A 27,720-nucleotide genomic window follows, 5' to 3' on the forward strand; every position below is an offset into this window, starting at 1 on the left:
TCCAAAGAATTTGTTCCCGTCTACCACCTGTGGCCAGGAAGGAAACCACGTCCCACAGCTACTTCTGGAGGTACGAGCAATGCTGAAAAAGGGTGTGATAGAACTCGTCCCAAAGAGGCTCCGGAGTGTACTCGCGGTACTTCCTCGTCCAAATGAACACCGGCGGTTGGGGACCCATCCTGGACCTTAGTCTAAACAAATACATCAAGTCCCAGAAATTCTGTATGATCACCCTCATGCACATGCTGGGACAGCTGGAGGAAGGCGACTTCCTATCGTCGCTGGACTTGGAGGATGCCTACTTCCACATCCCCAGTCTCAAAGGACATCGAAAGTTCCTACGATTCGTGGTCCAAGGGTGACACTATCAGTTCAAGGCCCTTCCTTTCGGGTTGAAGTCAGTGCCCAGGGTCATCATCAGGTGCCTGGCACCAGTGGCAGCGCGGCTGCGCCTGCAGGGGATCCACGTCTACCCCTACCTGGACGATTGGCTCATCCGAGCAAAGTCAAGGGAACTCGCTGTCGATCACACAGCGAAGACCGTCCAACTGCTCACGGATCTGGCATTCTCAATCAACTTCGCGAAATCCCACTTGGTACCGTTGCAAGACACCCTGTTCCTGGGAACCACGCTCGACACAGTGGCGCGATTGGCTTCGCCGTTGGAAGAAAGGACGAAAGCCATCTTGGGCAAAGTACAACAGCTGTTGACCATGGATTTGGCCAGGGTGCGGTCCATCAAGTCCCTACTCGGCATGATGTCCTTGTGCATCTACCTTGTGCGCCTATGCAGGTTGCGGATGCGTCCACTGCAGGAGTTCCTCGACGCCCGTTGGATGCAAGCGGTGGGCAGCTTCGAAGACAGGATCTCACTCAACGAGACTTTCCTCCAAGCGATCCAGTGGTGGGGCACCTGCGCGCATCTAGCGGCAGACATGGACTTCCAGACCCCTGCACATCAGGAAACGGTGATGACGGACACCTCCCTGGAAAGACACCAAGTGCCGGAGGTTCGCCAGCAGGTTTCCAAAGCCGGGGAGAATGGGCGATGCCTTCTCATTCCCCTGGGACGGCCTGATCCTGTATGCGTTCCCCCCGTTGCCGTTGCTGCTGAGACTCATCAGTCAACTCAGATGGTCCCGGTGCAGGAGGATCCTCGTTGCACCGGCGTTGCCGAGGCAGATATGGTTCCCGGACCTTCTGGACATGTCAGCGTCCCCCCCAGTCAAACTACCGGATCTTCTCGCCAGGGAAGGAGGTGCCATCCTCCATCACGACCCAGGATCGCTGAACCTGCAGCCCTGGCTCCTGCAGCACTAGAGTTCGGAGGGTACGATATCCCAGCGCATTGCAAGGAGGTGCTTGCAAAGGCCAGGGCGTCCTCGACTCTCAAGTGCTATGGAAACAAATGGAAGAGGTTCTCTGTCTCGTGCCGTGCACAGAAGATTATCCCTCTGCGGATTACGGCCCCTCAAGTGCTGCGGTACTTGCTATCGCTGGCCAAGGCGGGGCTGGCACATGCCTCCATCAAGATCCATCTGGCGGCTATCTCCCGCTACACCAGAACTCCGGGGCGGTCATCTCTGTGGTCTCATCGCCTGGTGAAGGAGTTCATGAAAGGACTGTTCCGATTGTTCCCGCCGGTGAAGGCTCCGGCCCCGGTGTGGGAGCTCAAGGTGGTGCTGACCAGGCTCATGGGGCTGCCATTCGAGCCCCTGCATTCGGCACCGTTGAAGTTCCTGTTGTGGAAGACAGCGTTTCTTGTGGCCATCACCTCCGCACAACGAGTGGGAGACATCCAGGCCCTCTCCTGTAAACCTCCATCCCTGACATTCCACGAGACGAGGGTAGTGCTGAAGACGCACCCCTCCTTCATGCCCAAGGTGCCGTCAGACTTCCATCTCAACGAGCCCTTGGTGTTACCTGTTTTCTCCCCCTCTACTTCATTGCCGGCTGAGAGGACTTTGCACTCGCTGGATGTGGCTAGAGCGCTGAAGTTCTACGTGGACCGCACGAAGAGTCTTCGGAAGACATCACAGCTGTTTGTAAACTTTGAACCTGTAAACCAAGGGAAGGCCCTCTGGAAGGCTTCCATTTCCAAATGGCTCTCCGGCTGCATCATACACTGTCACCGGTTGGCAAACCGACTGTTGCCCGGCCGTCCTAGAGCCCATTCAACCAGAGCGATCGCTGCTACCACAGCGTTCTGGTCTGGTGTGCCCCCCACCTCCTGTGGTTGTGCATGTGTGTACTGCTAGGTATTCTTGTATTCATGAGCATGTGAATCCATGCCAGACCCCATGCTGGAGAAGGAACAAGTTACTTACCTGTAGCTGTTGTTCTCCAGCATGGGTCTGGCATGGATTCACATGCAAACCCTCCCTCCTACCCCTCTGCAGCTCTTCTCTTGGTCCTACTGTCATTTTACATGCTACCAAATTTGTAGATTGCTGCCAGAGGAGGGGTTTAGGTAGAGGGCAGTCATTGGCTGGGGGCAGTATGACCCAGAGACCAGTGATTGGTTACTAGTAGAAAGACAGTTCAGAAACAAAACTGAAACTTATTTTTTCTTTACCAAGGATTCCCAGCCTGACGACGGGGAATATTCATGAGCATGTGAATCCATGCCAGACACATGCTGGAGAACAACAGCTACAGGTAAGTAACTTGTTCCTTCATGGTGCACCTTTAGAAAACATACATTTTGAGGACATATTCCTTTTCTTAAGTGATTGACAAAATAATCACCATCCTTTGATACTAGCAACATAGTCAAACATGTTGAATATCAAAATAATATCTAACTTTGAAAATTAGATATTTGTTGATTTAACTAAAAAAAAAAGTATTTGAATGAAACCTTTCCGTTTAATATCTCAGAATGTGGCTTTGGTGATTTTTTTTCAGCATATGTGTTGTTTCTCATCTATTGTTGCAGGTCTCGGATGATGGCCGGTACATCCTGTTGTCCATCAGGGAGGGGTGTGATCCAGTGAATCGGTTGTGGTATTGCGATCTGCAGCATGAAGCCAATGGCATCACTGGTACGTTCTTCTGCATGGGCATCGAAAGATGCTGAATTGATTGTCTGCAGCTCACTGAAAGATACCTGTGTAACACTTCCGATTTGTATTCAAACATTGTCGTTTCCCTTTGCAAATCAGTTGTTGCACTGACCCTCTTTCAGTCTGCAGGAAAATGTTGGTGAATGTTGTCTTCGTTTTCTTATGCGTTAAGGGTGGAGTAGAAACGTTATTACATGCACATAATATAAGCTAATTTTAGAACTAGTCACAAGCCTACACTTTCAAAATGCATATTTTCTTGAAATGTTCTTTTTAAAAGGTTTTATTCATGGACATTTGCTTGTGCTCCAACTTCACCCAGTCATATGCAAACTATTGGAATGAAAAGGAATGTGTCGTGTTTGTTGCATTTCAGTGCTTTCTTCCTGTGCGCCGGCTTTTTGCCTGTTTGCTGTTCAGTTCTGGTAGAATGGATATGATAAAGAGTATGAACACACAACGCGAGGACTGTCACTTTGTTTTATGAGATACTTTTCTTTTGCCACTCTGGGGAACATTGGTTCTATTCATCACTGACAGAGTTGGGGTCCCTCCCTGAAACCTTTCAAAAGTACTTGAAAACTTACAGTAATTAAGATTTCCTAAAAACGAGAAGAAGTGTTTTACTGTTTCTATTTTTAATTGTAAATTCCAACCTGGTAAATGGAGAACTGCAGGACTGTATGAGAGCAAATAATGGTAGTGCCCAGCAGTTGAGTACTTTTGTGTTAATCGTTGTCGAATGGTGAAGTGTAAGGTGCACAGTGTAAGACACCTTCAGAGCAATAAGCTGTATTCGTTTTAATAGGTTTGTGTGGCACACACTTATAAACCTCATCTCAAGTTGAGGACTGCCCAGCTTGCTACTTTGCATAGTTGATGGCAAATATGTTAATAGATCTCATCAAAATAAATGGGAGCAAGATACAAGTAGCTGTGCTTTTGCAGTGACAACAAAATGTGTGAATGTCCCTAGGGATATTACTAAGCGGTATTTTGATATCTTCAGCCCCGCTATGAAATCTCTACTAGATGTGTTTTTGTAATGAAAATAGAAATGTTAATTGTGCTGTGTCGCCAATGAACTCTTGATGGCAATTTATTGGTTTAATTATTTTACACTGAATTTACATTTCCTTAAATAGGCAACTCTCTTGTGACTCATCAATAATGGCAAAGAAGTGCCTTGACAAACGACGATTGATAACACTGTACTGTATAATGACTAAGCTATCCAAGCCATCGTATACCAGTGCAAACCAAGAACAATCACTGGTCAGTTTACAAAGGACATTAATACCATTGGTTAATCCTATTGTCTCTGATAATTTATTGAGAGAAAGTACAGGTACATTTTGGAAGAATCGACAATGCATATTTTCACACAGATGTTCCACATAACTAAAGCGAGTCTGCTTGGGCAGTATTTAAGGAGCTTGTCCTATCAAAAAGGTGGTGTCTGGCCATAACAGGCCGATCCTCCAGGTTTAAGACCTAGAATTAACAAACATGATGTGGGTCGCCTGCAAGACAGAGAGGATTGTTAAATAACATTATTTAAAAGTTCAGGGCCAATTTTCCTAACCCACAAGTATGTATTTGCTTTATTGCCTGACGTCTATTGTCACCAGCCTAGAGATACGCGGTGCACACCCTATATGTTAATGTGTTCATTGCATTTTGTATCATCAACCTCTTTTTCTCACTAAAAAGTAGGCAAGCATTAAAAAAAAGGAGGAGAGTGCCCCCAACGGAATGTAAGGGACAATTGACACGTGGGAGAGCCTGACCCCTGCTTCTGGCCACAGAGCTACATTGATAGGTTCTGATCATTGGCACCAGCAGTGCAATGCCACAGGAAAGAGATCTATTATTATTACAGCTGATCTAATGAGGAACTAAATGGTAAACAGGGCTTGTTTCTTTAATATGCATACATTATTAGATGCAGTGAATTATGGATTACGAAAGTATATCCATTTTAGAGTTCAAGTATATATTTGTTCGCCTAAATAAATATACACATTCAGACTGGGAATGCATTTTTTACTCCTCAAAAAATTATTTTACTGAACCCCAACAAAAATACATAGTAAAATGCACTTCAATATCTTATCTGGTTCTCGGCTTGACACACAAAACAATATACAAAAATTAAATAATAGGGCTCATTGGGTTCAAATACCAGCATGCTGTACACGAACTGAAGATGGTCTCTTTAGAGCAGAGCATTCAGCCCTCAAACCAACAGCCTGAATTCCGTGTGCTGCCTGCATCAATTGTGTGCTATTATATTTTTATACTTAAGGTTTGTGAAAGTGAAGGTGCTTTAATGTTTTGAAAGTGGTGTAGTGGAAATTAAGTTTTATCTGTACTGTGGTGGACTTTGCTTGTATTAGGGAAATACTTAGTTTTTACTGAGTGTTTGTACCTGAACGTTGCCATTCCCCGCATTTTATTTTTAAAAGTACATGTTTTGTCTACTGAGAGTCCATTGTATATATATTTTAAATCTATATTGTACATGCACAATGTTTTATTTTTAAAGTTAAGGCTACGACCTATAGAAAGTAAGTCTACAATCGTTAAACATGCCAAAATTTAGGTTTAACATATTATTGAAAACTTAACATACAATTAAATCAACATAGCTGGAACCTTAACTCACCCTTTTCCTTTGGATTGTAAATGTGAAAATATTGTTTTATTTTTTCAATATTGCTATTGTATGTGTGGTTGGTTGTACTTAGCACATGAATTATAGTGTTTGCTTTGAAGATGGTACTAAGGGTTTGTGACCGTTCTTTGTGTACATTGTGGTGTGCTTTTGATAGCATCGTGTGTTCATGTATCTTAGTATGTTATTGCTATGGGTTTCAAAAATATTCATACGTGCCAACCTTACTTTTTGACCTGTTGTTGTGAGGGTGAGTTAAGCTTGCAAAAATGTTGTTTTTATTTTCTATTTAGTGTTTAATAATAGGTTAAACTGTAACAATGGATTCCCAATGTTTGCAAACCTTAAGTTTGTATAGGTAGTAGCCTTAACTTTCGATTTGTTTTTTTAAGATAATCTTGTATCATGTGCATTGGGGCTATTGTTCTACTTGTAGCCCCTTCAATGGCACATGATTAAGTCAAGGCCCAAGAGGTGCTTGAATAGGTCCCAGGGAAACAGAAAATGGCTCATTTCTAACTTATTATTAAAAAAACTGTAAAAACCCCAGGGTTAGACTGCTGTTGTGAACCATCTCCAACTGCCTTTTTCTAGATCATTCTTCAGCATAACTTTCTTGCAACTCCACAGTAACGTTGGAACTCTTGTGCATCCCATCAGGGGAAAGACTAGCAGAAATTGCTTGTAAAGCAAGACTTCGGGAAGATAAGGGGAGTGAAAGGCTTGATGGGATAGCTCCTGGGGAGCGAGGAAGGAAATAGACAAGAACGCAGAACTTAAGCAACCTTGACCTAATAGAACAACGTAAAGACTGACTGCATGGGAGATGCTGTGAACACAACCGATGTCTGATCCCAACACACCACCTTCCCTTTTTAGTAACCAAACAAACTCATTAAACGCTCCCATATTTGGGAAGGTGGGCAACCCCTTCTTTGTTCCCCACAATACTGTCAGCCAAACTGACTGCATTATTCAAGTCTTTCTTGACAACCACTCTCTGAGAACCTCAAAGCTCCCTTACATCCACTTTTGGGTCACCTAATTGTCACTCTACCCATCACTCTGACTTGGTGCATGTCATCAAACCTCTCCTTAGATGTCTTCCCTTGCTCCTTTATTCTTTTCTTGATCTGTTAATCATCACCCAACTTGAGTGTTGACCTGCCCAACCATCCAGGACACGGCTTAGTATCCTGGCTTCTGGCGGCGCATACATATTCTATGATCACATGAATTCTCCCCCGCCAACTCCCAGTGCTTTCAGAGATTCTAATTACATCCATTAACATCTGATTTAACCTTTCCAGGCTCCCCACACTTAGAGGGACTTCTTAATGAAAATACCATATTCTGCCCGAAAACTCCTAAATCTCATGCTACACTGCAAGTGTTCCATTATCAGCAATTATTTTCCTTGGAAACCCTTCCTGCCAGAGGAGTGGTTTATATGGTTTATAATTTCTTTACTGTATATATTGCGTGTTAGTTATATCCTTGGCCACTTCGAATCAAGATCTATTAGAAATACCATATAGCCATTTCTGGCACCCATGAAATTGAGTGGCCCCAAAATGTCCAATGCCACCTCTCCCTATGGAAGAGCAGGTGATGCATGGGGCATGTTCTGGTGACTAAGTCCTTGTCGCTGTTACTGCATAAGGACAAACTATTGATCCCTCAATCATGTGGTCTGTGCCAGTCCACCGTAATCTTGCCTGACCAAGGCCTTTGTTTTTAAGGCTCCCAAATATCCATTGTGTCCTACAGTGATGATTGTCTGTCACAGATTTTCTGGAGTAACAGGTCTGCCTCCTTGGCAACTGAGCTAATCTTTAACCCTCTTAAAAGGCTTTACCTCACTGCTGCCAGGCCGCACACTGCTGACATAACCCTTGATATCAGTGTAAAGTAGTTCCTTTCCACATCTTTCATCCTACTCATGTTGTTGCATGCTTCTTATAAAAACAGACGTCCTCTGTCTCAAAATGTGCATCATGCCCAATTTTTGAATTTCCAACAGACCTCCCAGGGCCCCATGCTCAATCACTCAATGCTGTTTTCTATGTTCCTCTTAAGATTTTGTATACAAGCACAATTGTACACAATCCCTCTACACTCTCCTGCATTGGTATTGCTTCTAAGCCGCTCTCATTGGCATCCATGTACAACAAATTAAGTCATCTTTCAACAAAGGTATTCAAAATAGGAGCACTCACAATATCCTCCTTATTTCCCCAAACTCTCCCTCACTGTATTCAGATCAGACATACTTCTCATTTTTCCTAGTTAGTTCTGTAGCATCTTCATTTTCAATGCCATTTGCTTGATTAACCTTTGATAGAACTCTATGATCACCAGAAAAAGTGAAAAAAAAGTGAAACCTATGCTTTGATTTTGGGTTGCAGTGTTCCACAATGCCCTTCCGCAAATCTTCTTTGGGCCTCCCGCCTTCTCCAGACAGCTCATGACCTAGGTACTCAAATTTGTCTTGGTAGAACTTTCATATGTCTAGACTGAGAGTTAAACCTGCACTCTAAGCAGATTCCATAGTCTGTTGTCATTCTCTTCCATGCTCTTTCCCAATACCAAAATATTGTCTTGGTAACACTTAATTGACTTCAATGAGTGGGATCTTCTGGAACACATTAGTCACTGATTTACGATCCAAATTGCATGTGAGAACACCTGAAGAAGCCGATCGGGATGGTAAAGAAAGTGAGATTGAGCGAGCTATGACGCATCACTGGATGGAATGCTGAACGTAGATCAATTGACAAAAAGTCCTTTGCATTGCTAACTCCTGTTAATGTCATTGATAGTGGACTGCAGAAACTGCTCTACGACCACATTTCTATTATGGCCCCTTGCTTCTATGCACATACTTACCTATCCAATGGCCTGCCTGGCCCCAACAAGAGGGCTAATCCATTCAGATGCGTTTGCAGGTTCTATAATGTGTTCTCTCACCATTCTATGTAATTTGACCTCTTCCAAGAGATGCCTGGCCACCTTCCTCATCTTGGATGCGACTGGCACAGATCCACTTGTCAACCTTCTCTTGTGTGAAAAGCCAACCACACATACTACAGTCTTTTAGAAAACATCATGGTACTAGTCTTTCATTTCTCCTTTTACTCTGGCAGTCATTTGCTCTTGCGTGAGTAGAACTTGAAATAGCAACAGATGATCAGGGTGACCAAACGAAACCAACACACTTCAGTATTCATTCAATTCATACAATGAATGCCATTCTTTTAAGGTTAGGCCAATCCGTGTTAGGGTTAACCAATTGCCTCAATGCATACATTTGTAGTGGGATGAAATTATAACAGGACATAAAAACGTGAAGATACTGTATCCAAACGTGATACAATAACATTTCAGTCCGTGCATTTTGGCCTAGACATACATCTAGAAGAAAAACAGTGTCCCACTCAACATTTTGGGATCAGGTGATCTAGTTCAACAAGAACACCATTAATGTAAACCAAATTACAACATTGACAGGGTAGGGGGCATGAAACAGGATTTGAAATTGAGATTCAATGAGCAGGAGCTAAAACCAGCTCCTAGGTGTCGGGCATCACTGTGTAGGCATGAGCTACCTCAGGCGAGCCAGGAACTACCAGAGATGCTCCTTTAACTTTTTGTCCATTTTGATGAACTATGTGCATTAGATATGTTCTAATTCTTTTTTTTTTTTAATCTTCTCAAATACTGAATATGGAAAGTTAATGTCACATTTACATGTTTGGAAGGCGCCAGTGGGCCCTAGGAGCCAAACGTAGCTCCTGGTAGCTGTTGGTTTCAAACTAACTAGGCTCTACTATGCTAGAACCAGGAGATAAATAATCCCCATCTCCCCTCAATTTCAAACCTTGGCATGTGTTGGGGGCTGCAGATGTGTGTGTGCATTTTGCAGTATGCATTTCATTCTGTTTGTCCATATGTGCTTTGCTGCACATGTACAGAAACTTCAATTATTATATGGCCTTAAAAAGGGAATCCCAAGTTTGACTGATACATTTTCAAAATGTTTTCAGCCTGCACTACATCAGCTTATTTTATGTTTTTCTAGAAATTGGCTCAGCCTAAATATAATATAACCGGTCTCAGTCATACCTTGTTGGAAGTCTAGAATAAGCTCCAGTCATCCCCATCCTGGTTGCTGGACTTCCTGGAAGTACAGTTTTTACCCAAAGTTGGAACAATGGGAATCATGTTTGTGTTCACATTTTGACATGTTAACCCAAGTAAATGAATAATTAGCAGTTATTGCTACTATATAGGCTCTTTCAACGGACTCGACCTTACCTTGGTGAGACCCATCTAAGCAGCATAGCCAGAGCCATAGGAGGAACAAAACTGGACTATTGCAACTCAATCTTTATGGGAGCTCCCAAAATCCTAATCCAGAGGCTGCAGGTGTTACAAAATACTGTAGCCAGGATTGTGACTAATGCGCCCTACCAGCCACCCCCATTCGAAGACATTAACTCTGGCTCCCGATCCAAGCCTGAATAAAGTTCAAAACCTCAAACATCGCCTATAAGCGTATTTGCGGGACATGCCTTAAGTCCTGACAGGGAGGGTAAAACCGTTTAGGCTCACCCGACAACTTCGCGCATTGAGGTTGATCCTTACTGTCCCAGCGGGCAGAAAAAGCCGTTAAGTCCACGTTACGCGAACCTAGAACAAACATCTTGTAGTACTCCAAGCAAAATCAGGCTTCCCGTTTTAAAGAGCCATTAAAAATGACCCTGTTTCAGCAATATTTGGATGCCCGAGTTCTCAGTGGTATTGTTTGTTCCTTGATCCTGCTTGTAATCTCTTAAATGCCTTTAGGTTGTTAGCACCTTTGTTAGCACTTTTGCACAAATATTTAACATAATATAACATTCTTCGGCCTAATTCTAAGGTGTGTGCCAAAAATCTAAAAACTCTAAGCAGTCAATTTTGAGCTATGGTGGGCGAAAGAGTGCATTTCTTTCTGCCTCTATGGAAATCTCATGCAAAAATCATTGTATCAGCAATTATTTTAGGTATGAAAGTATTGATGAAGCTTCGCCAAATGTTCACATGAGCGTCCATATTTGGTGATATCCATTAGATGGCAAATCTGGTGATATATATATATATAATATAGCGACTCCTTAGTCATAGTTAAGTTGGGCTCCCCATTAGTCATATAACCTTTTTTTTTTTTTTAAATAATTTTTATTGATTTTGATTTTATCAACAAAACAACCACAACAAGTCGAACAATAACAACAAACTTAAATGTAATTAAAATATTATATGTCCATCACTCCCCAGTTCCTCCCCCTTCCCTCCCGAGCTTACTCTACACCAACCTCTGTCACATCTTCTAAGGGTGTACACACTTCTGCGTCCGTGGAGGAGTCTTCTACCTCAGAGTCGTTCTGCGCCGACTCAGTGTGGCCACTAATTGTCTCCAAGCCATCAATGACTCTCCCAGTCACCCCCCCTGTATTAACTGATTCGCCCCACACCACAGTCTCTGCTTCTACCCATTTCTGAAGGTCACACCACCACACCTCAACTCTCGGTCTATTGATGGCTTTCCAGCCCATGGCGATCCTACGCTTGGCCAGAATACAGGCCAAGTCCTTTAGTTTACTCACATGTTTCATCTTGCGTGGCCTGGGAAACCCCCTCACCATGCACGCCCACAGGGACTCCACTTCTAGTTTAATGCCTTTCTCATTCAAGCGGTGGGCCAACTCCCCCCAGAATCTCTGTATTTCAGGGCATGCCCAAAACATGTGTATCATGCCCGCATTTACTTCACTACATTTAGGACATTTCTGCGTCCCTGCATTCTTAAATCGCGCAATCCTCTGAGGAGTCATGTACGCCTTGTGGGTGATATACAACTGAATTTGTTGCAATCTCACATTTTTAAGTCATATAACCTTAACTCTTTTTTAAAAACATATTTTTTTCCACTGAGTTCCTCTTTTTCTGTTTTTTTTTTTGTTTGCTTTTTTGCATCTGGATATTGTGCCAAAATGATGGGCTTGTGTTATTTTCAGCATACTCTTGTGAGCGTATTTATGGTCCTGGGGTGCATATTATTAGACGTGTGCTGTAAGAGTATTATTGTTGGTCATGGTGTGCACGGTTTTGTATATGTATTGTGTGGAAAGATATGATGCACATGCTATTCTGAGAAAATTGCTCTGAGTATATTTTTGTTTCCCGTGGTGCGCTGATGTTCTAACTTGTATGCAGTGGCTGTTCTTAATGGCTATTGTGATTATTTGTATTACACTCTTATAATTCCTGGCATATTATTCTAAGTGCAATGTGTGTCTATCTGGGTATGCCATGTCGTATATGTTAACTTCCCTCCCCCTTTTAGTACCCTAGGGCAGTGGTGAACAGGGGAAAATGGATGCCCAAAATAACTTCTCCATGAGTCCTGGCACGACTATCAATGGCATTGTTATTAGTTTATTTAGAAAATTGAGTTGATCGTAGCCTGTGGTTACAAATATGCCTCTCCATGAACACAGATCATCTGTGACAGAGATCCTGGATGAAGCTCTTTGCATCTATTTAGGTCTGCCCGACTGTCTTGCTACTACCTGAGTCCAGGAGAGCTCTCGCTGGGATGTCCTGGACCGTTACCGGTAGGTGACATTTCCTGTTGGCTTCCTCTGTAGTGTCTACTGTCCAGGGTTTCCCCTCCATTTCCTCATCCACCATGGGGGTAAAGAGGGGGAGGTTGGAGAGAATCGTAAAACCAACCTGCTCTTTCGCTTAGTCTGGTGTGATCTCTCCATGGGGTGTTGGGTTCCTGGCATCATGAGCCTGATCTCCATAGGCTCTTCCTTTCATCAATCTGAATAGAATTGTTCGATGTGTCTAGGTTTCCCTTAAACATAGCACCTACTATTTCTGGATGAGGCCTGCCCCAGGGTTCCTTCAAATCGGTTGGAAGGGGAGTTCTAGCCTTAATTTCTGTTACTGGTGGAGTGGAACTTGGTTTCCCCGGACTTGGTCATTTTGCTCTTCTGGGAGTTCCAATTTTCACCTTGTCTACCCTCTTAGGCCCCAGGAGCGATTCTCTTGAATATGTGATCATTTGATGTGCATTAGCGGTTTAAATTCGTCCCCCAAAGTGGGTGCATGCAATTTCCAGATGACTACCTATAGATATGGGGATGGGAGTTTATGAACTGCTCTAGTACGAGCATCTCTTTGACCTTGTATGTTTGTGTGACTAGCCATTTGTTCAGTCATTCCCTCACTCGGTATGAAATCTGGCAGGGAGTTTCCCTTGTCGCAGGTGTAGATGTCTCAACCGTATTGATAGTGTTCCCAGTCTTGTCTTCCCAAGTGCCATCTTCTCTCTCTTGGGTATGACTTGCTCTGGCTACCACCCTAGGAGCCCTCCCACCTCAGTTTGAGAGAGGTACGTCTTACTGACACAGTCAATTGTTATTGCACATGATGTGGGCTTGTATGCATTCTCATTGTCTATATCTGTTGAGCTACATTTTATTGTGTGTTATTCCAAGCGTATAATTCCAAGATTATTGTCGTGATGTTGGGCTCTTTCTATGGCTATTACCTATTGTGCTGAATTTTGTTACTTGCCAAATTTTTATTTGTCATATTTACTGTGCAAAAAGTAAATTGTGTTTCAAAGTGTCCACAGGGCAACACGGAGGGAACATGGGATTGAACATATAATAGACTGGAGGATAAAGATGGACCTACTGGGCCTTGTGAGCATTCAAAGCGTGCAAGTGCAGAGAGATTAGAGGGAAAGAGGAAGTGGAGGGGTACGTGCTAGAGTTTCTGTGCTCGTGGATGGGCAGTAGATGTAAGTGCCAAGTGTAGGATGTGCTAGGGATCGTTCAGCTGCAATAAGTAGTTAAGTGCATGCCTACAGTGGCACAGGCCAGTGGGTGCCAAGGCAAGTCCTGTGGGCAGGCGGAGACTGGAGGCGATTAGGTGTGGGAGGCCAGGGCCACAAAGGACACATAAGGGCCCTGGTCACCAATCTCAGCAGCTGTGGGATTAGCAGAGGAGGGAAGAATGGAAGTAGGAGGTGAAAAGGAAAGTCTTGAGGAGCTTCTGGAATTAGAGGAGATCTGGCTCAAGACGAAGAGGAAGGGGGGTAGGCTGTTCCATAAGCGGGAGCCAGCTGAGGAAAGAGATCAGCCACTGGTAGGGAGAATTCTCTGTAAAGGCTAATTTCCCAAACCTAGTGAGTCCCCCAGCAGCTTTGCTGGATTTTTGGGGTTTATTTTTTCTCCTGCTAAGAGTGAGACTCTTTTTCTCCCACTCTTAGGCATGATTTGAGAATGTCCTTTGACTATGTAATGTGTTTTATGGGCTACGGGGTCTTTTACTCCATAGGGCTTCATGTGTTTTTTGTATGTGTGTTACTCAAAGAGTCTTGGGTCCTCCCCCTCCTTCCCTGACCCTTCCATCCCTACCAATTACAGACCCATTACCACCGTCCCATTCCTGCTCAAGATACTCGACAAGACAGCATACCAACAAATCCAAAAATAACTTGAAATAAACCACCTCCTAGGCATTCGACAATCAGGCTTCAGACCCCAACATGGGACTGAAACGGCCCTCATTGATCTGAAAGCCCAAATAGACACCCTTAGAGACAACGGGAAAACCGCACTACTACTCTTACTAGACCTCTCTGCGGCGTTTGATCTAGTTGACCACAAAATCCTCTGTAATCATTTAGACTTAGCTGCCCACTTCTCCCAAGAAGCCATCGGCTGGATCGAGTCATTCCTCAGCAACAGATCTATGCGTTTCTTCTCCACCTCTGCCGACCGCATCCCCATCCCCATCACATGTGGAGTCCCACAGGGCTCCTGCGTTTCCCCTACTCTGTACAACGTGTTTACGAAGCCCCTGTTTGATGATCTAGATGGCCTGGGTATCACCTACACCAACTACGTTTATGATACACAGATCCTCATCCCGCTGACGCAGATTACAACCAGGATTTGGCTTTGGTGAACAAGGTGTACCTCATCATTTAGGCATGGATGGCCTCGCACAGTCTATGCCTGAATGATGACAAGACTGAACTCCTCATCCTTGGTTAGACCTTGAAACCTAACCAAACTAGACTACAATTACACCAACTTCATCATAGACGGGAACCCGATCAAGGTAGCCAAAGAAGTGAAAACTTTAGGAATATACCTCGACTCCTCCCTAACCTTCCACAAACAGGTTAGCTCTATGGCTTCATCCACGGCCTACACATGTAAGATTATAAGAGCAGCCAAACCCTTTGTATCCACCCAGAGCTGCATTACACTAGCCAGAGCCCTGGTATTATCTAAACTGGACTACTGCAATGCCCTCTGCGTAGGAGCCAGCAAGCAAATTACCAACAAAATTCAAACGCTACAAAACAACGCTCTCATAGCAGCGCTTAGCATTCCCAGGAGAGAACACATTTCCAACATCAGGAAATCCCACAACTGGCTCAACACCCTAGACAAAATCCTGCTCAAAGTAGCCTCGCTAACTCTCAAATGCCTGAACAACGCTGCCCCACGTTACCTGGTAGACAGAATATGCAAATACACCCCCAACAGACCCACCAGAACCTCCAACGCAAACCTGCTCATAGTTCCCAGCTTCAAACGCACCAAAATAGGTGGCAACAGCTTCCAGGTGAAAGCACCCCAACACTGGAATGCCCTACCACCATCCCTCAGGACACCCCAAACCTATACACACTTCAGACGCAACTATATCCAGTGGTTAAAGAACAAGAATCACTAATACCTCTAACACCACACTGCCGCAATCCTGTAAAGTATGTTTATTTGTAAATTTGTAAAATATCTGTATTGTATTATAGCCTTCCTGTAAAAATGTTCACCTTGTCCTCCATTGTTACACTGTAATACTATAATGTATAAGCAACCTGTAACCAAACTTTGAATGACCATGCTGCTCATGCGCCCTCATACCTTTGGGTCTGGTGCGCAATACAAATGAATAAACTAAACTAAACTAAACACAGCACCCTCAGTGCAGTAACACAGGGGTGTCATAGTGACCCCCAAACATAGACTCCATACCCTGGGACTGACTACTGTCTTCCAGGGCATGTAAAGTCACCATTGGCTTTACTAGTCTCAAATTGTGAACAGAACCAGTACAAACCACCATATTGTGGAAGAACTGGTAGGGGTAATTCGATTGCGCCTGGGTCTGTTTTTCAAGGGGGCACTGTCCAGTCCCCCCCTTGTCGAGTTTCTGGCTGGTGGCAGTGGATACCACGCGAAATATTCCACCGGAATATTTCCTATGGGATTTTCCCATTCATTTTAAACGCACCACTTTTTGGTGCAATGTTAAAGATACCGCCGGGTTATTTATTTAATATTTATTCCCCGGTTGGGTCTTTTTGCCAGGACTCGGTTTTAAAATGGCGTTTGTGTTCGCCTCTGAAACCCTAACCCAAGTCGAGCCCTTTCTTCCACTTTTGGCGGGCTTCTGCACAGAAGCCTCCAAAAGTGCTGCCACTCTGTCTGGGTCTACAGGATGTGTGGGTGGGGGGAATAGGCACCCTGGACTTGGAGTGCCAAGTCGTGAGTGCCAAGTCGCACTCTTGTGTGATTGGCCCAGTGGTGAGCTGCCCGGCTCACCACTTAGCATGTTTGATTGACAGCTAGGCTGATGAATGGGGGTTTTCTGCATAAAAGCAGGGCTTTGGGGACTGGAACTTCAGAAGTCGCCACAGGACCTAAAGAATCCAAAGAGGGGAGAAGCTGAGCCCTCTACAACGACGACACCACTGGTGGAGCCCTGCTGTACGAAACTCACCACTTCCCCGACGACAGAGATCATCTTCCAGGAGAGTCTTCTTCCCTTTGAGCTGGTGGGACCAACCAGTTCGCCTTTTTCGCCTTCCTGGATCATCTCGTGGTCGAGCCCATGCCAAGCACCCCGGCGGCCGGATAGCCACGCTTCACCACTACCGCGAATAAAAGGGTAGTACCTTTTAACCGGGAAACTCCGCGGCTGGTTTCTTTCATGGCAGTGCAACGACCTCCAGCTTTCCTCCACGTCGAGTTCTTCTCTTCCCCTGGACGGAGCCCCGACTTGCACCTGCTGCCAGGAACAACTGCCCGGGCTGGAGCTTTCTCACCATTTCAGGTACTGTGTCCCGCCTGGTCTCCCTTGCAACAGACTGTCCAAAGTGTCACATAAATCCTTGACTCTCTATCCTGGGGTGACCTCGGACCTGTTAACATTACCTTTCTAACTTGATCCAACCTCTTTTGACTTTTCTGCAAAGACTTCGAGTGCATTTCCACTGTGTGATCTTGGGCACGTTCCGCCTTGCTCTCTCCAAGAGTGGGTCTGGCCTATGAACTTTTTGCTTTACAGTAGACCCAGCCTTTCTTGACTTGCTGTGATTTCTTAAAAGTGTTGGTACTGTGTGTTTTTCCTATTCTGCCTTTTATCTCCCTTTTTAACAAATTATTGGAGTGCCATCTACGGTTACACGCTCACCTCTGTTTTGTTAAATAAGTGGCGTCTTAACCTAGACTTGTCGAATAACTAACTAGGGAGGTGTATATACTTATAGTGACTGTGTTTGAACTTGCTTGACATATTAGTGCCAGTGTATTTTTACAATTGTGTTTTTAAATAAATAATTATATACTTTTATACCAAAGCTCTGGTCAGTGTTTGCTTGTGCTACTGTATTTTTAGCCCTATTGTGTATACTCTATATACTGCCTAACTCTTCTTGAGAGAAGTCTGACTGCTCAGCCACAGCTACCAGGTAAATCTGGGTGGTGCAGGCTGCTACCAATTGGGTTTACTGCTAACACCTGTAGTCTTAAACTTTTTGCAGTGGTCCCTAAGGGAACTGCACAGGTTTCTGCCTGCTGTTCCATAAGCGGGAGCCAGCTGAGGAAAGAGATCAGCCACCGACCCGCTGTTTAGCGAAATGCTTGACACACAGAGAGTTGGTACCAGAGGAACGTAGAGGCCTAGAGGGAGAGTATTTAGTAATAGCAATTTGCAGATAGCGTGTTCCCCGGCCCCAGACAGCCTTATGGATGATGCAGAGGGATTTGAATTTGATCTTTGCAGCAACCGGGAGCCAGTGAAGAGTTTGTGTGTATTTCGAGCAGGTTATTCCAGCCGTTTTGTTGTTGGGTATGGTGTGCGCCTGGTGTGTGTTGGCATGGGCATATGGTATCCGTGAAAGGATATGATTTCTACAACACTTTCTGCGCATGTACGAATATAACGATTATGTGGATGCATCATATTTTCTTAATTAATATCTTGAGTTTGGCTGATCTCATTTTCAGAAGGTTTGCAGTTACGATGTGGGCCTTGGTGTGTATTAAAATCATAAAAATAGAAACAGGACATTTTGACATTCGCCTCCTTAAAGCTTAATTTCTGTGGTTCTATTGAAAACCCGGCGCAAAAAACACATTTTAGTAAAAAAAAATGTACATGAAAATGTCTATACAACTTCACCATATTCGGCATGGATGTTAAGATCTAGTCGTCTGCCAGTTTTGGTGACCTTTCATTGACATGAACAAAACGTTTTTTTTCTTCATTTTCCTGTTTAAAATGTCCTGTAACCTTAGCTTGTCAAGTCGCAACAGTTACTCATTTGTATTGCAAAAAGACTATGCATAATACATTTAGGGCCTAATTCATGGAACTTTTAGCACGGTGCAAAGTGACTTTGCACAAAACCCTGATTCACAGAGTGGTGCAAAGTTTATTTTTGCAGAGCACAGTCAATTTGTGCTGCAAAAGTGCTCTTTGCACCACCCATTTAGTGTGGTGCAAAGAGAACTGTTGCAGTGCAAAGTGACTTTGCTTTGCAAAAATACACTTTGCACCACTCTATGAATCAGGGTGTTTGTTGGCAGTGTAAAGTCACTTTGTTGGCAGTGTAAAGTCACTTTGTTGGCAGTGTAAAGTCACTTTGCATCGCGCTAAAAGTTCCATGTATTAGGCCCATAGTGTAGAGTGTGTTCATGAAATACAATACTGTGTTGCTATAGTAGTACAAACTTACACATATTAGTGGTGGTAGTAGCAGGACTATTTGTAGAGGTAATAATTGCAACACTCACAATTGTGCCAGAAGTAGTATTTACACATTAGTTGCTTGAACTCTGGCTGACGGAATGCTCAGTAGGATGCACAGTGTGCTGGCTAAAAATAAAATAAAACTTATTTGCGAATGTAGGATCATGCTGTCTTAATTAGATTTATTAGACACATGAGCTTGTAGCTTTGGTAGTTGAGCAAGCAGAGCAGGACCACAAAGTGGCACATTTTGTCTGAGGGTTGCAGTGAATACTATTCGAGTGAGTAGTGATGTGAGGGACTGCATAATTAGTGCTGGGACTGGCTTTTGGTGATTCTTGTGAGAATTGGTGTTCAGAGAAGCATTGCCTGAGATATGTTGGGCAAGTCATCATCATTACAAGTGCTCAACATATCAGGCGTATTTGCAGAGCACATGTTCACCCACAAGAGGCAACATTGTGCTTCAAAGAGAGATTCACTTTTTATTTCTCCCTGATTTATTAGTACTCATTTTATCCTAGAAGGATAAACGTCTGAGTGGCCCTTCTGGGATCCAAACCTGCGACCATGAGGTAAAACTCTGCTCCATGTTGTGCTGTGCAGGATTCATTTTGAGCTAGGGTGCTTTGAAAATATCATTGGATATGTGCTGTGTGCCGCAAGAGCTGGATTGAGACAGGTAGAAATGCTAGATGGAACAATAGTTCAACTCAAGATGGTGTTCTTTAGGGAAGGCGTGCACAGTTGCTACAAGAATGCAGTTTGCTGGGAACCGTGGCTGGGTTAATCTTTTTTTCATTTGTCTAATTTGCAGAGATGGTGTTTACTATGCTGTTAATGCCGGTACAGGCTTGTAGCCATTTCTGGTTCGGACTGAGGCAGGGACGTTGAGTGGAGTGGGCAGGGAATGGGCGAGTTAGGGGAGAGAGTGGAAATAAGGAAAGGCGGCGTACATCAGAAAGGTCAGTGAGGGGTGTTTGTTGCGGCTCGGTGAAAACAGAGACTGTGTAACTCTCTGTCGGGAGACCACCTGTGCTCTGCTGGAAACTTCTCATGGGGTATCTCCTACTGTTATCTGGAGCATCAGATCCTCCCTCATCTTCACTCTCCCAACATTGACTGCACCGGTCACTTTCTCCTGCAGCATCATCATTAGACCCTTCCCCCTTGAAGCTCTCCTTCATCGTCTTGGCATGTGCTCCCACTTGGCAGACCATTTTCCCTATCAGGAGATTCATCAGAACAATCTTCAAACTTCCCAATAAAATATGTGTTTCTTGTCACAGTGGCTCGACCATCCGACAGTTATCATTGACTCCTTTCTATCTACCACGTGGAATGGATGAGGCTCATATGTGATGGATAACTTTCCTGTAGGGCGTTGTGACCGCAGCAGCACTGAATCCTCTAACCCCAACTCTCTATTTTAATTCTTATAACGCGCCACATGCCCGTAGGCCTCAGGGCGCACAAAAAACAGACATAGACAGGACAACAAGAGAGAGCAAGCAGGATCAGAAAGGGTCATAAGGATTACTCCACATTGAAAAAGTAGTTTTTTATGTTTTTTTTAAATAGGAGGTCGTTTTTGATTTGTCATAGCCCTGCCGGCGGAGCATTCCAAAGTAGAGGGCCCTGAACATTAAGTGTGGTGGCTCCAAATTTTGCGGTCTTAAATCTGGGGGAAGCCAGGACTGTGGCAGAGGATGAACGAAGATTTCTTCCATTGCTCTTGATGTTAATCCGTTCAGACAAGTAGATGGGACTGCTGAAAGAGAGGCATTTATGTGTCGTAGTGAGCATTTTATGTGTAATGCGCTGTTTGACTGGTAGCCAATGAAGCTTCTTTCTGAAGATGGAAATATGGTAGCAACGAGATTGAGTGAAGATGGTCCGGACAGCATTGTTCTGGGTCACTTGTAAGGATTGGATATTTGCGGCAGTAGCACCAGACAATAGGCTATTGCAATAGTACAGTCTGGAGTTTATCAACGACTTGGATAGAAGAACACAGTTTTCGGCTGTTAGAAAAGGACAGATGTAATTGATTCGCTTATTGATCAGTCCGCAGCTAGACCTGATGTAAGAGACATGCGGCTTCATTGATAATTAGTCATCTAAGACAACTCCCAGAGTTTTTACCTTCCTCTGGACTGTGATGATGTTGCCTGCAATAAGGAAGTTGGAGTAATCAGTATCTAGTTTGCTCCGGGTATTCTTGGAGGATACTATCATTAGTTCGGTTTTATTGTTGTTTAAGGCTAGAGAGTTACAAGCCATCCAATCCTGGATGGCTTTGTAGATGTTATTGATGGCCTCAAAATCATTTCTGTACTGACCACTAAGCTGTATGAGCACCTGTGTGTAATCTGCGTAGTTGGTATACTGAACACCAAGGTTGTTTAAGAGGTCCAGGAGAGGGTGAATGTACAAATTAAAAAGCAGTGGCGACAGGCAAGAGCCTTGCGGGACACCAAAGTTTTAAGAGATATGAGTGGAGTGGAGACTACTTCCACAAACCCTAACCATGCGAGGGCCCAGAAAGGAGGCGATCCAGTTAGATGCCATCGAGGAACAATTTGCTACCTCTCCGAGCCTCGTCACTAATAAGCTGTGATCTACCAGATCAAAGGCTGCGGAGAGGTCAAGAAGCATCAGTAGTGCGGCTTGATTCTTGTCAGCCATGCTCGCCAGTGTGGACTTAAGGTCGAGCATGGCTGTTTCAGTACCATGCCGAGCCCTATATCCTTACTGTCGAGTACCGAGAATCTTGTGTTCTTCAACATGAGCCTAGAGCTGTTTATAGGCCAATTTGTCCAGTATCTTCAATATAAAAGGCACGTTGGTTATTGGCCTATAATTATCCTTGTTGGTGGGGTCTACATTTTCCTTTTTCAGCAAGGGTGTTATCCAAGTTGATTTTAGGAGATCTGGTACCACACCTTCGTCAAAAGATAGGTTTATCAACTTGGTGATCCAGGGTACTAGCAAGTCAGTCGATCTTTGAAAATGTTCGTAGGACGGTCCTCACCAGGGCAGGAAGTAGATTTAAGATCTTGTATGATCTTGAGCACTTCCTTTCAGAATAGTGATTAAAGGCGAATTGGGGTATTTTATCTTCATTGTTATTGAGGTGTTTGGCATTTTTTGTGGGCAGTGGTTGTGTTACGTTGTTAAGGGCTTTATTGATTTTGTCTTTGAGAGTCAATTTTCGAAAGGAAAGCATTGTGGATGTCTTGACACCATTTGGAGTCTTTAGTTAGGTTATTGGAAGGTGAAGGCTGGTCCTGAAAATCAGATAGGATTTTAAACAGTTCACCAACATTGGATTTAGCATTTATAATTCTTTTATTGTAATGTGTGGCTTTGGCATTAGTGATAAGTTTCTTGTATTCATGGGTGGATTTTCTGTAGGCATCTAGTGTGTTGTTGTTCGGGTCCTTTCTCCAGGTTCTTTCCAGAACCCTTTTGTTTTGTCTGGCCCTAACAATGTCATCTGAGAACCAGGTGTTTTTTGTAGTTTCAGACTTGATGGATTTCATTTTCATGTGTGCTAGTTCATTCACAGCTTGTTTGATAGAGTATAGTGGTTAACTAAGGCAGAGGAGTCCACTAAGTTAGTTATAGGTTGAAGCTTGGATGCTACTAGGGATGAGAATTTAGGAGATGTAATGTCTTTCAAATTACGAGTTAGTTTTTGCAGGCGCAGGTTGGTGTTGAGTTTTTGTGGAGGACCTGGTAGTGAAATTTTTGCCTGGATAAGAGTGATCAGACCATATACATAGTGTAACCAAGATGTCTGAAATAATAGCACTTTGTGAAATAAGCCAGTCAAGTGTGTGTCCACTCTTTTGTGTGGGTGTTTTAATCCACTGGGTTAGCCCAATAGAGGTGAATGAGTCCTCTAGACTGAGTCCTATTTTGTCAAGATGGTCGTTGGCCCAGTAGTTAAGATCACCCATGATGATAAGAGGGCTTTTACTTTGACCGATTTATGTTATGAGGTCAATGATTTGTTAATCAAAGAGGGGCATGTCCTTGGGTGGCCGATAAACGGTGAGTACATATAGAGCGGTGTTAGAGGACGTCTTAATTTTTACCCAAAAGGATTCGCAACCATCAGGTGAATTGTGTGGTAGTACATGACAATTTAGGCTGGATTTGCACATAAGTGCCACTCAGCCACCTTTGCCCTTAGAGCGATCTGCTCTAAAGAGAGTATATTCATCTGGGTTTGAGAGAGTTGCTTGAGTAGGCAAGTTAGAATTGAGCCATGTTTCAGTAATACCGAAAAAGTCAGGGTTGCAATCACTGACATGGTCTGCAATTTCGGCGCCATGTTTGTAGAGAGATTGAGTGTTAAGCAAGAAAAGGGACAGTACTAACAAAGGCGCGATGTTAGAAGCAGTTTCACTAGTAGCGCGCGCTGTTTTGTCTAGGCACATGGTTAAGTATAGTACACACACCTCTCACTAAGTCCACTGAAAGTGTGTTAAAAGAATAGGACTTACTAGTGAAGTTGTTTGACGCACTGTCAAAATTTAAGGAGAGTGCAGGAGCCTAGTAGAGAGTAGGGAGTCAGCGACCCGGCGAGCTGCGGCGTGACCGGTGAAGAACGGCACGTCCCAGAAGCGTCGGCGCTGAAGCATCTGGACTTATGATATGATAGGATATGACATTTGTAACGCGCCTCTACACAAGTGTTTCAAGGCGTGATGACATTTACCTAGTGATGCTGGGAAATGTAGTCTAACAGGACTACAGCACAGGCTGGGAAATGTAGTCTAAAAAGTACTACAGCGCAGGCACACTTTGCACAAGTACAAACACCCAAAATAGCAGCCGTACGTGAGAGTTCTTTGCTCTCTGACAAGCACACCACAGTAGGCAAAGAAATCAGCACTAGCAGCGTTCTATTGTGCATTTATAGAATAAAATAGCAAAGCTGCAAATTCAGTACAAAAGGTAAATTTAGAGGCAAGCAATTTGTGGCTTCTTAGGATCACGTGTCAGCTGTCTGACAAATCCTGCCTTCGGGAAAAGCCCTTGTTACCTGTATCGGTTTCCTCCTCGCAGATTCTTTCTTAATCACCTGTTGCCTGGCTACTTGAACAGCAACATCATCGATGGCCACCGGCTCTAGAGAAAGGGAGACATGATGGGGCTCAAACCCCACAGGCACCTCTGAAACATGGCCTCTGCTGGAGCAACTCCCTTGGATCATTGCAGGCTTATTCGATAACTTAGAAGTAACTGATACAGTGCCCTGCGAAGGCACGACCATGGCCCTTCAGCATTTCTGAATGTCTTATTGAGAGTCTTCATGAAGCGTTCTTCCTCGCTGTTTTCTTGTGCTTGATGCCACATTCCTGCAGAAACACACAAAACCCCTCACCCTGTAACAGTGGGCTATTGTCGGAACAAATTTCAGTTGGGTACCCATGTGTGGCGAATATTTTTTCCATCACCTGTATGATGTCCCTCCAGCGCTGTGGATCGTACAAACTTCACCTCCAGGCAGCGTGACCACTGATCTATAAGCACCAGGAAACAATACTCTACTAGTAGATCCAAAGTCATTATGAACCCTGCCCTACGGCTTGCAACTTCCTGCCATGGACTGGATTGGCAGTCCCTTGCATTCCGGAGCAGCAGCCTGACACCAGACACAGGTCTTGATGTACTCGTCCACCTGTTCTTTGAGGTTCGGGAACCATACTTTTTGCTGAATGCGTGCCTTAGTTTTTGCTGTACCTTGATTGCCATGATAAGCCAGGCTGATCACTTTTGGCACCAATTTGTTCATGGAGGGAAGGGATCCTTGTCTATCCCTACCTAGACGATTGGTTGATCAGAGCAGTATCATCGGAACAAGCAAGCTCAGATCCAACTAGATTATGTCTGCCACTTTCTTCACAAACTGGGCTTCTCCCTCAACTTAAAGAAGTCACAGATGATACCATCACAGAGACTCCAGTTTATTGGAGTGGTCCTGGACACTTCCCTGGTAAGAGCCTCGCCACCAGAGGTGAGGGCCCAAGATATTCTGCAGATGGTCACCAAATTTCAAAATGCCCAACTTCTTCCAGCCTTCGACTTTTTGAGGTTGCTAGGCCTCATGGCATCCTGCATCTTCTTAGTGCCAGAGGCTCGCCTGAGAATGAGATATCTCCAGTGGGTGCTGAGAACTCAATGGTCACAATTCTCAGGAAGAATGACAGATCTCCTTCAAGTCCCGGACATAGTGGCTCGAGACTTTCAGCGGTGGGCCTGTCGGGAGAACATTTTGAAAGGAGAACAGTTTTGGTAACCATAGCCGGAGAGAACAGTAGTCACGGTTGCGTCACTCACGGGTTGCAGAGCCCATGCCAACGACTTGACCATCAGCGGTCGTTGGTCTTCATCGGAGTCCAGACTACATATCAACCTGTTGGAGCTGAGCGCAATCAGACTAGCGCTGAAGGCTTTTCTGCCATCTGTACAGGGGAAAAATGTCCTAATAATGACAGACAACACAGTGGCCCTGCACTACCTCAACAAAAGAGGAGGTGTAGGATCACTGCCACTGTGCAGAGAGGCGATGCAGCTCTGGTTTTGGGCAATTCAAGAAGGAATCTCTCTATCGGCAGTTCACTTAGCAGGAGAGAAGAACTTGACAGCAGACGCTCTGAGAAGGCAGAGCAGAGTCTCCCACAAGTGTGAGCTAGCTCAGGAAGTCCTTCAAGAGATCTTCGCCCTTTGGGGAACCCCTGAAGTGGATCTGTTCGCCACCAGTATCAACAGGAAGTGTGATCAGTTTTGTTCAAGGGAATTTCCCTCGAGAGGAGCTCTAGGGGACGCGCTCGTAGTACACTGGGAGTTTCCACTTCTATACGCGTTTCCTCCAGTCCCTGTCATTCCTCAGATGATCAGGTGGTTGAGAAGATTCCGGAAGACTATGACCCTAATTGCCCCGGATTGAGCCAGGAGAACGTGGTACCCGGACCTTCTGGACATGTCCATCTGCCCTCCGATTCATCTTCCACAAAGAGAGGATCTTCTCTCACAGAAGGGAGGTCAGGTTCTCCATCCAGACATCAGAACCCTCAACCTTCACGCTTGGTTTCTGAAAGGTTGAGATACAAGGATTGGGACCTCCCAGATGACGTCATGGAGGTGTTGCTTTCAGCCAGAAGGCCTGCAACAAAGATTTTATATTGCTGCCGTTGGAACAGATTTTTCAGCTGGTGTAGAGAAAAGAATATCGAACCCTTTTCATGCATTACACCAATGGTGTTATCTTTTTTGCTCTATTTGGCAAATTCAGGTCTTCAAGTTGGTACGATCAAGGGCTACCTTGCAGCACTGTCAATCTTTAAGCGCACTGCGGAGGAGCCATTCTATTTCAAATTACCCCTTGTAATCCAATTTCTGAAAGGGTTAACTAATGTCTATCCCCCAAAGCTGTTCCAAGTTCCCTTGTGGGACTTGAATCTAGTCTTACATTTTCTGAAGGGTACTCCTTTTGAACCACTCCATTTTTGTTCATTAAGATTTCTCACCCTTAAAACAGTCCTCCTAGTGGCTCTAACATCTGCCAGAAGAGTGAGTGAATTACAAGCTCTATCTTGCAAACCTCCTCATACAGTTTTTCACAAAGACAAAGTTGTCTTGCAAGTGAAGCCTAATTACCTCTCAAAGGTGGTCTCTGAATTCCACATCACTCAGAAGATAACCTTACCTTCATTCTATCCTCCTCCCCATCCAGGGAAAGAGGACGAGAGGCTACATAAGCTGGATCCAAGGCGTGCCTTGAGTTTGTATATCAACAGACTTGCTAAAATAAGGCAAGCAGACCAACTGTTTATAGGTTATGCAGGACACAAATTAGGATTGCCAATCACAAAACAGACCATTTCAAGATGGATTATTTTAGCCATTCTAGAATGCTACAAATTGGCAGGGAAAGAGCCCCCTCAACATCTTAGGGCTCATTCAACCAGGGGTATCGCAGCCTCTTCGGCTCTCCAAAGAGGGGTACTGATTCGGGTCATATGTGCGGCTGCCACATGGTCGTCCGTACATACCTTTACAAAATTCTACAGTCTGGATTCCTCCTCTAGCCAGGAGACAAGATTTGGCAAAGCTGTGTTACATTCTGTTCCTTCTTAAAGGGAAATATTCCAATTTTACTCCCACCTCCTCTTTCACACCACTGCTATGGGAGTCTATCAAGATAAGGAATACGTCGGAGGACACAGTCCCTTCGAAGAACAAGTTACTTCTTACCTTGTAAAGTTCTTTCGATGGGATGTTCCTCCGACGTATTCCTCATCGCCCCTCCCATCCATCCCTGCAGTAAAACTTCCCTTGTAGTTGCAGCTAATGCTCCTTCAAGGTCAATAACCAATTCATGCACAGCTAATTTCAAGCTTCAAAATGGAACTGGACAACGGTCGCTGCGCAAGTCTATTTATACGCACGATGACGTTGGCGCCGAGACGGAGGCTGTCGAGGGACACCAGCTCGAGGGACGTCGACGTGCAGCGCCCTCTACTGAAAACATTTCCGAGGCCAGCAAGCTGGGATGTAATCTATCAAGATAAGGAATACGTCGGAGGAACATCCCATCGAAAGAACGTTACAAGGTAAGAAGTAACTTCTAGGCAATTGACCGAGAATGCCCACTGTGTGTCCAGACTAGATGTCGTTCCTGAAATGTCAAATTCGACTAGCGGTGTCAATGATCCATGTTGACTAGGGAGTCTTCCCCCTTCTTGTACACCTCCACCACGTCAGCCATGATTAGCTGTGTTAGTTATTATGCTCCTATGTGGTTATTTTCAATGACGGCCTCTCGATGGCCTGGTATGAGCTTGGCTC

The 27,720-nt window shown here is 44.5% G+C and overlaps 1 protein-coding gene across 1 annotated transcript in view; it reads left to right on the forward strand.

Moving 5' to 3' along the window:
* Window positions 1–27,720, forward strand: part of PREP (prolyl endopeptidase) — a 1,557,310-nt gene that overhangs the window by 483,965 nt on the left and 1,045,625 nt on the right. The window contains exon 7 of the mRNA XM_069606586.1: window positions 2,939–3,044. Coding sequence (XP_069462687.1) covers window positions 2,939–3,044 — 106 coding nt within the window. The remainder of the gene's footprint in view (window positions 1–2,938; window positions 3,045–27,720) is intronic.

The sequence above is a fragment of the Ambystoma mexicanum genome, chromosome 4p (assembly GCF_040938575.1).
Source record: "Ambystoma mexicanum isolate Mex_15411 chromosome 4p, UKY_AmexF1_1, whole genome shotgun sequence".
Taxonomy (NCBI): Eukaryota; Metazoa; Chordata; class Amphibia; order Caudata; family Ambystomatidae; genus Ambystoma; species Ambystoma mexicanum.